The 17303-nt window shown below is 43.8% G+C and overlaps 1 protein-coding gene across 2 annotated transcripts in view; it reads left to right on the top strand.

Moving 5' to 3' along the window:
- The window catches only part of SV2B (synaptic vesicle glycoprotein 2B), a 65397-nt gene that overhangs the window by 24199 nt on the left and 23895 nt on the right, over nt 1-17303 (top strand). For both annotated transcript variants that reach the window (XM_005436620.3, XM_027801618.2), the window contains one exon: nt 13256-14142. In XM_005436620.3, the coding sequence (XP_005436677.1) occupies nt 13626-14142 (517 nt within the window). In that variant the 5' untranslated portion in view covers nt 13256-13625. The remainder of the gene's footprint in view (nt 1-13255; nt 14143-17303) is intronic.

The raw sequence follows: 17303 nt of genomic DNA, 5'->3' as shown, positions 1-17303 counted from the left end.
GGCAGTCAAAGTGGCCCTGAGGAGCCTGGCAAGGATTGGTCTCAGCGTGTCAGGACGTGGACTGGAAGCTGGATAATAACATGCTGACAGATGAAATCCTCAGATGGGGCCAAGTGCAGCTGCCCACCGCAATCCCACAATACGCCTGCTGACATAAAGAGCCATGCTCCAGCTGAGGTTTAGAGAGGCATGAAGGATAGAAGGCGTCCCGGTGCCAAATAACGTTTTTGCGAGCAAGCTAAGGAGAAGTGGAGGCCAGCCAACTGTGTGGGAGCAGACAGCTGCTGAAGAGGCATAGCCTTGAGTCCTGTCTGTTGGTGACATGCACAAGGGCACATGGTGACAGTAGCAGTGGGATACACTCTGTCCCCAGCTCCCAGCAGGGAGGAAGATGCTGAGTTTCTCAGTATGTGAATCTTGCTAAAAGTCAAATTCCTCCATTAAACTCATTTCCAGCAAGATTGCAGCTGGAATTTCTGCTATACAGCCCCTTGGCAGGCTGGGTCAAAGAGGCTGGGCTTTGGGAGAGGGTGGGGGGATTCCCTTCATTTCAGCATCTGCAGGAAGGAGCATGCTTAGACCAGGGACAATGAGGAGCAGTCCCTGGGTCACAGGGTACCTGCCCTCCCCCTGGGAATGCCAGAGCAGCTTCCCTGCATGAGGATGCCAGAGTTTCAGGATCCCTTTCCATTGCCTTTCCGTTTTTAAGAGTGTCTGATGACTATTAGTGTCTTTAGCATGTCTCTTTGGGTAGAGCTGAAATAAGAAGAGTGGGAGGACCACTATGGAACAGGCTGGAAGTATTCTTGATTTTGGTTAGACACAGCACATTGGAGGTCATTCATAGGAGACTCTGTCCTTGTGAGGATAATTTCAAGGTCACAGTTTTGGCAAGGACAATCTGAAGTCCAGAAAGCTGAACATTTAAGCTCTCCATTAGTGGTTACAAGATTCACTTTTCAGTTATATATGTGTCTTCCCTGCACAGTCTGTGATAGGTAAATAAAGTAACTTATTACAGCTATTTTGCAGACAAGGAACTAAACCTAAGAGTAACTAAATGTCATCTCTAAGGTTAATTGAGCCATTTGTGGCAATACAAATCCGTACAGAGTTCTTGATGCTGCCCAAGACATTAAGCCATCTTTTCTCTAACCAAACCTGTCTGAGTCCTGACAAATAGCTGCACAAGCATGCATTTTTCAAACCGTTTTCTTACCCTTTTCATATTTTACAGAAAAATTACAGGTAAAACATAACCAGAAGTAGCCTGAATTCAACTCTCCTGGCATAAATTACCCTGATGGCAATTTGACTGTAACTCCCATCTGTACTGTTGCACCCCTACCCACAAGCATGAGTCACACAAAGCAATAAATAATAACTAAATCCATCTTCTGCCTCGACAGGTGATTTTGAGGATTTTTTCTCTGTGTACACATGAGCTATGATGCTATACCTTGATGATGTATTGTGGCTATTAATTTGGGGAGATGATGCTTTTTCATCATTAATGTCCAACCTGAACACAGGAATTTATTAGGCTGTTTGGGAGGCAAAGACACAGCCTTCTCACCGCTGTGAAGTGGAATGCCTAATTTCCTTCCCCACCTCCCCTTTTACTGTCTCAAGGCAACATTACTTTCCAAGGCTGGGGACTCCAGCTACTGTTATGCCTTCTCCTCTCCTTTCCTTGCTGACCTCCACCCTCCCACCCCGTGCCTTGTCCTACCTCCTTTGCTGTATCTCACGCTCTGTGGTTGCTATTGCTCATTCTTTGGCTCCTGCAGCATCTGCGCCTTGTTTCAGTGGTTTCCTCCTCCCCTATTGATCAGAGGCACGAACCTCATTTCAGCAGGCTGTGAGACAGTAGGTGACCCATGGCACAGCTGAGAACCACATGACTTTGCACTGTCAAGATACTGCCCAAGCTTAAGGCTCTGCATAAATGAGCTGCTGTGGCAAATATCCATGCTAAAGACTCCTGCAGGGACAAGAAAAGAGTATGGGATGCTTGGGAAAAACCACTGCCCAGCAACCCACCTTCCCATAATGTTAGGGGCCCCACCACGTGTGCTTGAATTAGCCACACTCCTCTTCTGCTGTACAGCACAAAAAACCTGCCAGGGGCTCTTTTGAGTTGCATGTCTCCATATGGGTATAAAATATGAGTATAAATGTAGTGTTGCTATATGTGAGGTCTTATGTTACTGTTAAGACAGTGCCAACATATTCCAGGCCCTATGATAATTTTAGTTTATGCATCTAGTCAATAAAAAAAAAAATATCTATTTTTGTGCTTTTCTGTAAGATGCTTGTTTCAAAAGCAGGTTCTTCAAAGATCTGGGAATCTGAGATATTCAAGATAGAGTCTCCCAGCTAAGACAGGCTTTGCAAATTGCCTTCATCCAGAAGAAAACATCACTTTGTGGGTATGTTTTGTTTGTGCTGCAGTGATACATGTGATGCACTAGTGAATTTGACAATCAAATAATGGAATCTGTTGAATTATCATAAATGTTACAAACTTCAGCTCTCCTCAGTAGTGTTTCATATTCAAAAAATGGTCAAACTAATCAAAATGCTATGAAAATGGATGAAGCAAAAGCAACAGCTCCAGTGTTTTCCCTGCTACATAACCTTGAAAGGAACCTCAGAGTCAACATCTCTTTAAATCTGCTGCTGCTTGCACTTTTATTTCTCCACAGGCAAGGTGCATAATGAACAGTGTATTTGCAATTTTGAAAGCTCTTGTGGTCTCAAAACAATTGTAATGGAGCGTTCACGCAAAAAAGAAAGAGGATGAGTTTAGTTTGAGAACCACCCTTCCTGTTTGATTCCACTCTTAGCATCATAGTAGCTGCGCTCCTCAGACTTGATTTTTGAACAGCTCCAAAGGGAAACATAAGTTTCAAACCTGTTAAGGAGCATGGAGGAAACATAAGGTTGGCTGTGACAGGCTGCAGCACAGGGGATTTCTTGGAATGAGCCTGAATTCTGGCATGGCCAGTACCTTGGTACATTTCCCTGGAGCTGGCAAGCGGGGACTGATGCCTGAGCATCCTGAGCTGGGAAAAAGCTGTTCCCAATAGCAGGAATGGTTCCGAGCAGGGAGATCTCTCAGCCTCTGGAAAAGTTTCTGCTACAGCCCTTTCTTAACAGACTCTGATACTATGGTGGAAAACAGGTGACAATAACCCTGCAAGGGCTGCTGTGAAGCGCAGTAAATGGTTTGTCTGTCTCCAGTTTGTGGGCAGGTTTGTTGGTCCCCCCAGCAATGGGAAGGTGGTCACGGACAATAACGGACAATGCTTTTCAGTCCCTCAGACACTGCAGTCATTGCCCATTTGAGACACGAGATGATGAGACACCGCATCCTGGCCGCAGCAGCACGTTAACTCTGGGCAAAGAGGGGTTTTGTGGCACAACACACTAAAGACACCTTGACTGCATGGAGCCAAAGGAGAGGGGGAGCTTCAGGCTTCAGCAAGGCAGAAAGTAGGGAAGGACAAAAGCAGGGAGTGCTGGGGATGATGAACACACGCAGCAGACCTCAACACTGCACTATTAGCCAGACGCAGAAGAAAGAATGAGGTATTTAGTAAAGATACTTGCTCAAATAAAATCCTTTCTGGAAGAAAGCAGTATTTAGAAATCACTCTGGGTTGTGTCTACTTTCATGACCGTCACTGGAGGAAATCTATTCATCACAGGCATGCATTAATGAATTAGTTAATTAAGTGGCTTGTTATTTAATAACACAGGTTGCAAGTGTGATGAAATAAAAGTCCCCTTTGTAGCTAGAGGCACATCCTTGCCAATAAGCTAAGCGGTTCATAGTTAATCAGGCATGTTTGCTGTCTGACACAGGCACAGTTTGCTGAATTGCAGGCAGTTTATTTCCAAGGTTATTGCTTACACTTATCTCTCAGAGCTTGTCAGGGCCTCCAAGCCTGGTAAGGTTAGACCTAATAAGCTGTCCAAGGGCAAATACACATAGAAATGCTCAAACTTATTAAAGGGCACCAGGGCACCGTTGTTTCTCAATCAACACTAAATTACCTATTGGTTTATACTGCCAGGTGCAAAGCTGTTAGAGAGGATGGTTTATTAATAAGCAGTAAAGCCTCTAAGACTCTAGCTCTCTATGATATTGAAAAGACAAGGACATAGCAGAAACATGTGCTGGATGTTTGGCACTGATACGGCTTCCCTCAGTGATCTTGGGAAAGCTTCTTGATTTACATCTACATTGGCACATCTCTGAGTATTCCTTGGTATCTGGGTCAGATGTTTGTGCCTCTGCTCCACATTAGGAAAAGATTTGCGGGGCAGCAACGCTCGCTTTTATCTTAGTCACCATGACAAAGATAGCTGGGTGTGAAGACTGGAAGGAGGCCGTAGCTTACTGGTCTGCAGCTGCCACAGGGGTATGGGACACAGTGCTCAGCACTTCCATTTCAGTGCTCAGATGAAGTTTCAGACCATCTTGGGTCAGGATGTGTGAAACAAACCTAAGAACTTTTCCCAGCTTTTCACGGAAACAGTGAGCACTGCAGGCTGCTTAGGTGCTGTGATAGTCAGAGAGGAGGAGAAGAGGGAATAGAAACACAGGAAAAAGTTTAGAGACCCTTGGTATTTTCTCAGCTAAAAGACTGTTAATCTCAATAAGATGGCCAAATTCCAGTTCAGGGATATGCACTTCTAAGTTTTCTTTGGGTAAATTATCATCTCCAGCAAACTGTCACTTGAAACCAGACAATCCTCTCCCACCAGTCCTCCTGCTGTGATTCTCCTCCATCCTCCATGGTTTTGTTCTTTTCCCCTTCACCACCTCCCTTCTGAGTAAGCTCTCAGCTGTGATTTCTCCCTGCTTTTGCTCCTTGAAGCAAGTCTGTTCATTATTTATTAGCTACCATACTCTTATACCATCTGTCTCAACTCATTATCCATATTCAGCTTGTCAAATTGACCTTTTATGGCCTTTCTCTGGGATCCGAATGTGAAGTCTGTCCCTCCTTATATAGCTTTGTGCTGCTAAGCCATTGCTTTCCAACTCCTACTGTTAAACATTCCCCTTTATATCTCACGAACACCCAGCTTGCTAGCCTGCATCCTTAACTTCAGAAATGCTGTTTATTCTGCTTGACTGATGCTTGTTCCTTGTTTCATCCACTACACGCTCACTGTGCCAGCTTGTGGCAGCACATAGTGCCTTAGATATGACCTTTAAAGCATCTGCACCGATAGAGTATCAGGGTTTAAGATATAACCTCCCTTTAACAGTCTGGGGGACTTTCTGTCCCTTAGTTCATAACATAATGTGGTGGATTGCACATTAAATTCAGCCCACAACCTCTTTGCTGTGAAAGTCACCACCACATAAGGCAATGGCATTTTAGTGCTGGGAACGAGAAATCTCCCCCAGCGTGCTCAGGATGGGCTAGTATGAAAAAGCGTAATGGCATTAGGGCAGGACACCCAGATGCTTACTCAACAGAAATCAGGACAGCTCCATCAAACACATCGGAACCATTCGTGCTCATACCACGGCCAGCTCCGCCTGCAGATTGGTGAGCTATTGCACATGCCTCATCTCCAAACATTAGAGCTTCTCTTCACAGAGCAATGTGCTGCTGTAGCAAAGTAATGCAGGACTCCAGGACCAGATTACACAGTAGGTGTTTTGTTGTGGTGGAAGAAAACATACACAGTCTGCACCTACACAGAAATGCGTAAAACCCACCACAGATCAATGGAAATTATCCAGAAACTGTAAAACGATTTAAGTTCAGTAGACTCTGTAGCAGAGGGGTTTGAACTAAAATGTTTTCTCTGTTAAATAATTAATCTGATCTGCTGGTAACGCACTAAATTGCTTCAGCTTTCTTTTCCCTTCATATCTCAATATATCCGGACTGCATCAGCACCAATTTTCTTCCGATCTGCCGCATGAGAAAGGTGAATAAATGAGTCCTGTCCCAGAGACCTCGGCAGCATTTTAGAGCAAATCGATGATTTTTACACTGAACTTTTGCCCTACGTGTCCTGCCTGTGCTGCAGGGCAGCGATCATTAGGTGCCATCCCTGTACTGCTGAAAGTCAGTTCTTTCAACCAGACGATTTCAAGTCAATGACTTTCAAATATCTTGCTCTTCATTTCACTCGCAGCTACCAATACAGAACCAGTGGCACAGATAGCTTGCTTAATAAGCTCCATGGAGAGTTTTTGAACATGTGTTACATACCTATCAAATAACTTCTTAATAATAAAAAAAAGAGTCTCAGGAGAAACTTGTTTTTATCCTTAGTTTTCACTTAACGCAGCGCTCCTCTCTGAAGTCACAACGAAAGACACCTCTTCATCCAGAGTTCAAAGCAAACTCTTGTTAAGGTAGGCTCTGCTACAGACTTGAATTTTTAAATCTCATGTTGTCCAGACCCGGATAGCCTCCTGGTAGTCTCTGCAGCCACAGTTGATTATTGTAGCCATTAACACATAACTTTACACTTTAAAACCATATATTGGCATGCTCACCACATAATCGTGGTGTCTTTGCTGACAAAGAAGCTTCTTTTTGCTTCCAGCTACCACGTCACTGATTAAGAAAATTAGAAAACTCACATATGTGCCTTGATTTTTCTGAACAAGTGCAGAAAAAAGAACTAAGAAATTACATCTGGAGCTGACGTTCCTCCAGGTGCAAGGGGTTTGCAGCCTGGGACTGTGATATACTCCTCCCTCAAGAATGACTGATGACCATAGTTTCTTTTGGACATTAATCGCAAGGACAAATATTACTTCCAGTCTTGTGAGACTGGAGAAGGAATGGGAGGAATCAGGTTTGGGTTTTTTTTTTCCTAGTGTGTATATAGTGCTCCCTTACCTGTCTGCAATCATACATAAACTCGCATCCCAAGGACTGATCTATATTTCAAAAAGAGACCAGGTCTTCAGCTGATTAAATCACACTGATTTACTGGCCAGTGTTCAGACCTGAGAACATCCTACTGGAAATTCCCCAGGGACTCATTTTGCATCAACACCAACTGATTAGGATATTTGATGGAAAGGCAAAGTAAGGAAAGTGACTGCTGAAGACCTGCAAGAGATGTGACCTATTTTGATACAATCACACTGTTAAATAGCAGTCCTTTTTTTTTTTTTTTTTTTTTTTTTTTGACTGAGTGATGATCCCCACAGCTAACTTCTTCCAAAAGTGTTTCAGAATCCTATGCTCTGAGACTTTTGTCCCTGTCTGTTTATTACTTTGGCAGCGAAACAGAATTGCAAAAAGTCAAGCAAGAATCAGTAAGGATTAGGGCTGAGCTCTAACAGAGATGGCCTGAGATAGGTTTATAATCCTTAGATATGAAGGCGAGAGCTGCTATTATTAAGCAGTAGGTATCACTTTTTTTTCCCTGCAGTTTGTGGATCAATATGTCAGGGCTTCCATCCTTCCCTGGCTATTTCCCCTTTTATCCTGAGCACAGTTTGGACCATTAATCCCCGTTCTGGCTCTTTGACTTCCTATTTCACTTGGTTTCTACCTCTCTGCAGCAGAAGCCCCCTCATTTCCCTTTTCTACCTTCGCTCACACATATATTCTCTCCAAATCCTGCTGCTTTTCCCTCTGCAGGATCCTTGCCAAGAACCCAGCCTTGCCATCTGTCCAGGAAAATGATGGTACTGCTCATCTCTCTTCTGGATGTTGAATTGTGTGGCTGCAGCAGCAAGGTTAATGGTAGCAAAAGAAGAATAACCAGAGCCCTTTTCTGCCTCATGGCACAGAAGTCAGATACTTTTAGTCATACGCATATAACTAGCGAGATTGCTTTTCCTATATTATATTTGTTTATATTGCCTTCTTAAACATGCACCCTAGACATCATACCCACAGTAAAATTGGAGAGTTTCTGATGCAATTTTTGTTGATAAGAAAATGCCAGTTTTTGAAAACCTGAATTTTTTAGATGAAAAAAATACAGTATCAACAAACGTTTCTAATAAAAAATGGATCAAGCAACTGACACACTGGCATTTCCTAAATTAAATGTTTGTTGTTCAGTTAGAAAGAGCTCTCCATGCACCTGCCTTTTTTTTGTGCCAATGAAAAGGGCAACCTTTTACCATAAAAGATGAAACATTTTAAACTGACTTGATGTGAAAGTATTATTTTTGTGACTTATGGAGTTGTAAATTAATTATTTTTTTTTAATTTTAAAAATTATTATTATTATTTATACTGGTTGGAAAGACAGGAAGTTTCAAAACTCTCCTGAGGGAAAATAGCAGTTTTCTTGGTTTAAAAAAAAGGCTCAGCTGTGAAGCAGGGAGCACAGGGGCCTCTTTTCTCCAATTTCTGGTTTATTTAGGCTTTTGAGGATATAAATTGCCATCTATTCATATAGCTACAGCTGCAAGGGGGTTGAGTGATTGATCTGCAATTCACCCCAGAGGAAGCCAAAAAGCCAAGGGATGGACCCGGGGATGCAGCACAGAGCTGTGTCTCAGGCACTGCAGCACTGTACCTCCATCTAGCAACACGGTGATCAGACACTGCTACAGTACTCAGTCTGTCTAATAATATTTATGCAATTGCTGGCTGCCTGAAATCCAGGATACGGCTCCCCTGGGAGCAGTGAGTTGTTAAGCATCTAAAAAATCTGGTCCTTCGTGTGTACAGATGCATTCATTAATTGCATCCTCACTAAAAGTCTGGGGTTGGAAACTCACAAAAACTATCCACACCTTTCCTTTCTTCTTTCAGTGGGGAAAATTTCCTCTCAGGATTTTTTTTAGAGTCAGCTATGTGACTGCAGAGTGTCCTTATGGTCACTGTAGGATCTGGGCATCTTCCCGTTACTGCCAGCAGAAAGCAGCTCTGGGAGTGAGGATGTTTTGCTAGAGGACTTGTCCTTCAGGCATAATATTAAACCTCTTTCCCATCTGTTTTACATGGATTATTCTGTGAACGCTAAAGATCACTTGAAAGCATTCTTATAGTGTCCCTGTACTGCTCCTTATCCTTAGCATTCACATAACCTCTCCCTTCAGCTGTTGTCTTTGAGTGTTTTCCCTTTACTGAGCATGCAAAGTCAAAGAGAAGGATCTGGAAGTCAGCTCATCGCCTTGCCCCTCTCCCTACTGCATATACACATGCACCCACAGCTCCCTTCAGCTCTGGCTCCTGCAGAGCAACAACCTTACTCTCTTTACTTTTCCAGAAACTCCATCAAGCCCCAAGGTTCAAAACGTTTCATCAGAAATCACCTCTCCATAACTGCCCTGCTTACTAATTTGCCATAAGGTCTGTTCTCTGCAGGAGCTGAGCTCTCCAGCAAACCCTGGGCTCTCCATGTAGTGCAAGGCACTCACCCCTCTGTGCATCCCCTCCAAGCTCTGCCGCCCTTCAGCTGACCGTTCATCACCTGAGCCTGCCGGGCACCTCCCTTATATGCCCTTTCACAGGGGCAAAAGCAGGTGTTAAGCTCTCTACTTAAAGGTTCCTTTTCCTAGAGTAGATACCATCTCTATTACGAGTATATCCCAGACTTTAGGTTACTATTTTAAGTTTCAGAGCTCAAAAGGCTGAATTGCTGGCTAAGTATGCAACGTCTGAGCTGAGTAAAGAGCTAAAGAGTGCTAGAAAACTGCAGGGTGAATAGTGTGTATTAAAGAGTTGCTATTAGATAAATATATAAATAAAACAAATGTGCAAGACACAGGACTAAGTGAAGGATGCTTGCTAGCATCAAGGTAACTGATGAGCTAGACTGGTGAGGAAAGACGTTTAAGCAGAATATAGAGGAAAAGCTGTAGTGCAAAAATTACTCAGAGGGGGGAAAAAGCAAGATAATGTATTGAGGAATAAGTACTGTGCTATGGAGAATTACAAGAAGCAGAAAGAAACTGTATTCCCAGGTATAAGATGTTTCTGTGCCCAAAGCTCAGTTTAATGGGCTACTTTGGGGCGGCCCAGGATGAGGCTTCCCTGGCTCCGCCGCTCCCTCCCCTGCAGACTCCTGCCTTATGGAGCCTTAAACCTGCTGCACGTTTGTCTTGCTTGCATGTCTCAGCAAGGTAGCTGCCAGTTTAAAAGGGCCCAAAGCTGTAATAGAATTATAAAACCATTTATGTTGGAAAAGATCTTTGAGATCATTGAGTCCAACCATTAACCCTGCCAAGGCCACCACTAAACCATGTCCCTAAGCACCGCATCTACAACCTTTTAAACACCTCCAGGGATGGTGACTCCACCACCTCCCTGGGCAGCCTGTCCCAGTGCTTGACTATCCTTTGAGTGAAGAAATTTTTCCTGACACCCAATCCAAATGTTCCCGGGGACAACATGAGGCTGTTTCCTCTTGTCCTGTTGCTTCTTACTTGGGAGAAGAGACCGGCCCCCACCTCGCTAGAATAGGCTCGGTGTGATGTGTATATTTGTCTCAAGCTCTCATGCATCACTGTGAAGGGTAATTATAGCGATCCAAGTCTGCAATCTTTATGAGAAGTCATGATTTCACATCTAAATGCTAAATGGGGCTGCTAATATGAGTGACTGCAGCTCAGCTTGAGTGAAAGGGTGTTAAAGAATCAGGTCTAGAGTGAATCAGCCTGTGCATATGTGGCAACGAAAGGAAATGCGTAGTATGAAGTGTCAAAGTAATGTATTCAAGAGTCCTAAGTTACAGCCTGCTTCTGAGCACTGCCCCTTCTAGGGTGATCCCAGAAAATATCCATCCTACAAACTGGATGGGAACCCAGTGGCTATTATTTGCCATGACCTTTTTTTTTTTTTCTGAATTACACCCTCTTCCTGACACAGGTGGCTCTCACTGGTCTATGACACTTGTCAGCTCATGCCATTGTTTCCCACGCGGCCCAAGAAGTAAGTGAACCCATACAGTAAATAAAAACATGTGTACCAGCAAAAGAACAATCAGGGATGCTTCAATAGGTATTTTCTAAGTTTGTGATCTTCTTTGTTCCTGTTATTGTGGGAGACAAAGAGCCCAGCTTCCATCCTTGGCAGCTTTTTAACAGAGAACGAAAAGATTTCCAGCACTTGCTCTTCAAGAGCATACTTTTACCTTTTGGAAAAGTAGGTGTCAGGCTAGGGGTAGGGTCTGCGGAGACCCTCAATCTGATCGGTTAACTGTTATTGATCATCAATTTTATTATTATTTCATTTCCTGAGATGAGTTTTCAATGCACTTCTGTAGCAACCAGGGAGGGACAAACACGGAGAGGTCACTATGTCCTGCTCCAACCTTTCTGGTCGCTTTGAAACATGACCTGCCAACACGTGATATTTAAAGACTTCCAAAGCAAGGCCTAATGTTCCTTAGCACATATTATTCTTTCTTTTTCTTCTTCTTTTTTTTTTTTTTGTTTTTTCTTTTTAAAGAAAGGCTCTTTCCCTAGCTTGTTCAAAAGAAAATATGTCTGTGGAACTACATTTTTACTGCCTTGGAGAACATGATGTGCAGTCATGACACAAGTCTTTGTGTAATCAGGAAAGTTGCTTCAAGACTGGGAGGTTCTGAGACTCCAAAGTACTCTTGGGTTTTTTAACCATCATCAGTGACACTCCAGCACTGAAACAAGAGCTGTAGAACCCACTCAGGTACTTCTGATGGCTCCCCTGCACAGTAACACCTCTACTGGGGATGCAAATACTTCTCTCTACTGGTGCCTGCACTGTATCTCCTGATCTTTCTAACCTGATCAGAGTGTCTTTAGGATATTTATTTTTTTTTTACTTTATTGATCGCTCTCTCTCAGCTCTGGAAGAATGCCCTGCTGCCTTTCTAACTTCATGCCAAATGTATTGTGTGATTCAGCATAAAGAAAGAGAAGCGGAAACACGTTGAATGCAGTGACAAATGGCAAGAGGGATCAGAGAAAAGGAGGATGCTCTGGCAGGGCCTGCGGAGGCTGTGTCATAATTATGTGCCATAAATATACAGGTAGCTAAATCAATATGCAGGAGAAGCTTTTATGAAGCTTCTTGGGGCAGTTCCCATGAGCAGCATAGGCAAGGCACGGCCATGACTCCAGGCAAAGAAGTCCAGCCTCTGCTCTTCCCTTATCCTGGCAGCTGGGCTGCCACAAAAGCATTTGCAGGAGTGATGCCCTTCTGAGCATTTTGTAAGAGTGCTTCTACTGAATTTCTCCTCTAAAGTAATTTTATCTGCATGTTGTTTAAAGCCATACTGTCTGCCAAATAAGATGCTGAAGTGCAGAGGTAGCACCGGTATTTACAGTGTGTGCATTTGTGTACACTTCCATAGGTCCACTGACTGTGTGACACCCACATACACACAGACATGTGCCTGCCCATGTCATTTCATAGCTCATTTACACTTTATTTAGGCAAGTAACTCAAAGCTTGAAGCTAAGTCCACATTTTGTGCATGCCTACGCTGTGCTGGCTCCTTCAGCGTGACTGCTCAGTTTCCCACGTGAGTCTCTTTTCAAACTCCTTGTCTACAGCTGCATGCAGCAACAAATGCAGAGGAACACTGGAGAGCCAGCTGGCTGAAAACCACTTGAAAAATAATGGAAACCAGGTGTCCAAAATGAGAATACGTTTAGATGTGACTTGGATTCCCTTGGTTTTCCCTGCAGAGAGCAGTGATTCTATATTAGCTTTGTTTTTTGCTCTCTGTGAAAATCATCCTTCGTTGATGGTTAGATATGGGAAGAACAGAGCTTGGTGTGACTTTCAGTGACTTTATCTTGGCAGACACTGCGTGCTAGTTGTACATCTGTCATACAGACGGAGAGACACTAGGGAAAAAAAGAAGCTGTTAAATAAAATTAAGTTTGAGATCTGGATGAAAAAGAAAACCAAGCTCATAGTTTGTGTCATGATGATGTTAGCCAGCTGTAGGTACCAGGGATAAGTGTGTTCTGGGTAGATGGACAGAAACACATTTAACAACCTGACAATTCCCGCAACCCAGCCCAGTACAGTTCTGCCCCCTGTAGAAACCAGGACCACATGTGGGAGGCAGGACTTTGGGAATGACAGAAATTGGGACCACACATTACATTCTGCTTTAGGTTCCTGCTTGGTAAGTTTTAATGCTTTTGAGTTTTGATGATGCAAAAACATTCCTCAAACACTTTGTTGCCATTTTTTTTGCAACGGAAAAGCATGTATTCAAAACATAGGGCGTTATATCTCAATGCATGTGTGCTCGCAAACTTATTGCTTTCTCATTGCTATTGTTTCCTCCTTCTCAGGACGTGACCTTCACCGCCACAATGAATCAGAAAAAACCTGTCAAATCCTTCTAGCTGCCTGGCTGTGCAATTTGCTGTTCCCTTGCTATTCACCAGACTGCAGCTCTTCCTACCCAAAGCACAGAAGAAGCCAGCAAGTCACAAATGACAGCTGAAAAGTGAAGCATTATCAAAAACTGTGTGAGACTGTCAACGAGAAACTTTATATAGTAATTCTCCTTCTGAGCCTGGGAAACTGTGTATCCCATCAGTTGCAAAGAACATAGAGAAGATATGTTCAAGTAACCAATACCAGAAATTGCACAAATCAATATAGATATTATAGTATCTACACGCAGTGATCTAGAGCATTCAGAAATCTCCATTCAGAATGGAGGATGGATATAAAAACACAAACCTCTATCAAGGGGGCAGGGAGGCAAACCAAGTCTCAGATGACTACAGGTACCAGGATGGTAACTATGAAGGGTATGCGCCCAATGATGGCTACTACCGTGGCGGGGATGAGCCCGCTCAGGAAGAAGATGCTCAGAGTGACGTTACAGAAGGTCATGATGAAGATGATGAGGTCTATGAGGGAGAGTACCAAGGGATCCCACACCCAGATGACATTAAAGAAAAGCAGAAGAAGCGAGCTCCTGCTGTGGCTGATGAGTACAGAGACCGTGCTGATCTTATGGCAGAGAGGATGGAGGACGAGGAGCAACTTGCTCACCAGTATGAGAACATCATTGAGGAGTGTGGCCACGGACGCTTCCAGTGGACCCTCTTCTTTGTTTTAGGGTTGGCACTGATGGCAGATGGGGTGGAAGTGTTTGTGGTTGGATTTGTTCTTCCCAGTGCTGAGAAGGATATGTGCTTATCCAGTTCAAACAAAGGGATGCTAGGTAAGTGCCACTTGTGAACAGCTATTCTAATGCAGTAGACAGTTGCTAGAGCATCTTTTTCTAGTGGCCAACTGATTTCAGGATCCTCCGATGACTCTTTTGTGTTGTATGCCATGCAGAGTCATGACTGGGTGGATCTGACTCAAGAGCAGTTTGCATGCTGCTGAGAAGGCAGCTATTCAAAAGCAGCAAAATTGCACCACATCTAAGCCCATATTATGAATGTGCTGAGGCCCCAGTACTGGTCACTGCAGGCTAGATCTGAACAAGGCAGCTCACAGTCAGCAGGTCCACGAGGCAAAACTCATAGGGATGTTCAAGTACAAATAAGTGAAAGGTCAAAGGTGGCTTTTCCTACCTGAGGATCTAGTGACTCAGATTTGACTGCTTTTAGAGACTACATCATAGTGAGAAGTCCAGACAGCAGGTACCAGCCAAGCATGAGAGTTAAAGAAGACAGGGGTCTGTTTGCTCTGGATCACTTGGGTGTTACGTTGTGGTTCCTGATGCTGTCCTGCTCTCCAGTTTTCTGCTTTGCCCAGGTTACCCTTTTCTTCAGCTCAAAGTCCCAACTGGTAAATCAGCTGCACAGTTGGTTCCTTCTGCTTATTAACTTCTCGGTCAGAGCAGTTTGCTCATACATACTGCATCAGACGCAGCTAGTGGAGGTTCCTCCTTAGGTTTGAGGAATGCAATTAATGTGCTGCATGGGGATTAAAGGCCAAGGCTACAGACAACATCCCTTTTGCATCACCGTTGACATCTCTCTGAGGTCAAAATAGAAAGGCTTATTTATTGGGAGTGATACTGGGTGGAAAGGTTTGGGTGACGAATTTTTTCCCTTGCACTTTATAAGCCAAAGACAGCAAAACCTCCCAGATCTCAAGAATCAGGAAAGTATCCAGCATGGACCATAGCGAGAGCCAGCCATGCAACAGTACAGTGTGTCTGGAAGGAAAATAAAGTAGCTCTTGGAAGAACTGCTTTAGGAGGGGGAGAGTGTGTTTCGATGGAGATGGACCAGGGTTGTAGGGGAATCATCAGGGCCTGAAGTTCATACATGCTGGCCCAGAAGCCTTGCTTGATGCAAGGTAAATGAAGATTTTGGATTAGACCCCAGCCCTTGACTCCATTCTATCTGCATTATTTTCATGAGACAAAGGCAATAGATAATTATCTTTCTATAGACCTCTCATCTTGTTTTACTGAGGTCCTAGACACTTTTCCATTTCTTCCTTTTTCTTTGAACTTGAGGATCAGGATGTTTATTTCTGTAGTTAGCTAGGTTTGTACTTAGACTTGTGCCTTTAAAGAGTTTACTAATTTCTTTTACTTCACAAGCCGCTTAAAAATTCTAGCTTAAAATATCTCAGGTCAGGTATCTAAAAGCAAATTGTTCGCAATTGAATCCTGATTTCAAAGGGACTTCTGAATTCACCAGCTCCCTATGGGACACCAGCCTGGGTGCCTTTTCAGTGGTAAGAACATTTTTGAAAAGCAGGTCATTTATTTTAGTGACTACATGAAAGCTGAGATTTTCTGAAACTCTGACCCCATAAATACCTATCTCTGTAGAGCTCAAGCTCTGGCAGGCACCCGAGTCAGAAAACTTCAAATGTCACAAGAAAATCTATCTTTGAAGTATTTCTGGCCCAACCACAGGTAAAAATGAACAAGAAATCTCCCCAGAGAGCTCGTTCTGCTTTCCCCAGCTCAGTATTGCAAGGCTGAAAGTTCAGGATGTTCTGATAAGCTCTGAATAAGCAAGGAGACATTTAGGTGCAGATCCAATCCCAGCTCCAGCCTCCCGCGCATTAACCGAGCTAATCTGGAATTGCTAATTAGGGGAAGAGCACTCTTTTAGCCGTCTTTCCTGCCTACTTCTAAAGACAACTTTTGAGAACCTGGTTTTGCAGAACAATTTCTTCTATCCTTAACTTGTTTGCTAATGGATCTGCTGTCAAAGGTTGTATCCATATTATTTTGTGGCTTAAATATGAAGGGGAAAAAAAAAGAATTTTCCTGAAGACAATAAAAGTTGATTCATCTTAATTTGAGGCAGAGAAGAAAGTAGATATTTATGGTAGCACTCAGCTGTTACTGATCGGTATTGTCCATGAGGCAGCTCTCTGATTCACTCCATCTCACTTGTTAAACGTACTTCCTGTCTGCTGGACATTTCTCTGCTGCAGGTTTCCTCTTGGATCTGAGGTTTGTGAGATGATCCTTTGTGAAAATGAATTAGGCATGGCTAAGAAAGTCTTAGATTGCTGAGTGATGCACTGATAGGAGCAATGAATACCCAAGGGCATCAAGAAGTGAGGGTGTGAGGAGGCTGGAGTGGGTACAGGGCTGCTGGACGGTGTAAGAGGGGAAGAGTGCAGATCTCTGGGTCTGGAGAGGGGGAGGAGGAGGAAAGCTTTCTGACAAACTAAGGGCGGCATCAGGGAGTGGAAGGTGATGGAGGTTTGGCAGGCAGCAGGGCAGTGCAGGGACACCAGGTTTCGGTGCAGACCTGCCTCCAGCGCAGCCCGGTGTCCCAAGCACTGCCCCTGCAAGAGGGTTTCATCCCTTTTCTGAGCAGCTGTGGGTACACGGCATGATAAGGGCAGACGGATATCAGCTACTGAAGGGAAAGGCTGGGGGAATGTTATTAATGGAGACAAGAACATAATCTTCCTCAACAACCTTTCCTAGATTAGCTTCAACATCCATCTACCTGCAACTAGAAAAAAAGACCTAACAAAGCTCAGAGCCTCCAACACATACCCATTTCCTTTGGTGTTTCCATCCCCCAGCGGTCTATGGGTTGTGCTGTTGCATGCTTAACTTGCTGATACTCAGGGTTCAATGACATAGACTGACTTGGTGGCAATCAAAGAGCTCTGCACCTCAGTTTCTGCCTCATGTGCAGTGATGATCTTGCAAAAGTGTGTCAGCACAGAATGGAGGGGTGATTAGAGAAGGCACAGCTTTCCCTCAGATTATCATGAGGTTTTATGGGAGCGGGGTTATTATCCACATGAGTTACTACCCCTTTCCTTATCCCTGTGTACCCATAGTTGTCTACAGATAAACTCATGTTTATTCCCAAACGACCATTAATCTCAACACATTTTTGCTAAGGAAACATAATCAGGTCATCCCAGGTGGAGTTAAGG

Source organism: Falco cherrug, chromosome 7, assembly GCF_023634085.1.
Source record: "Falco cherrug isolate bFalChe1 chromosome 7, bFalChe1.pri, whole genome shotgun sequence".
Lineage (NCBI taxonomy): Eukaryota > Metazoa > Chordata > Aves > Falconiformes > Falconidae > Falco > Falco cherrug.
The sequence above is the reverse complement of the archived record's forward strand: the minus strand, read 5'-3'. Positions and strand labels throughout refer to the sequence as shown.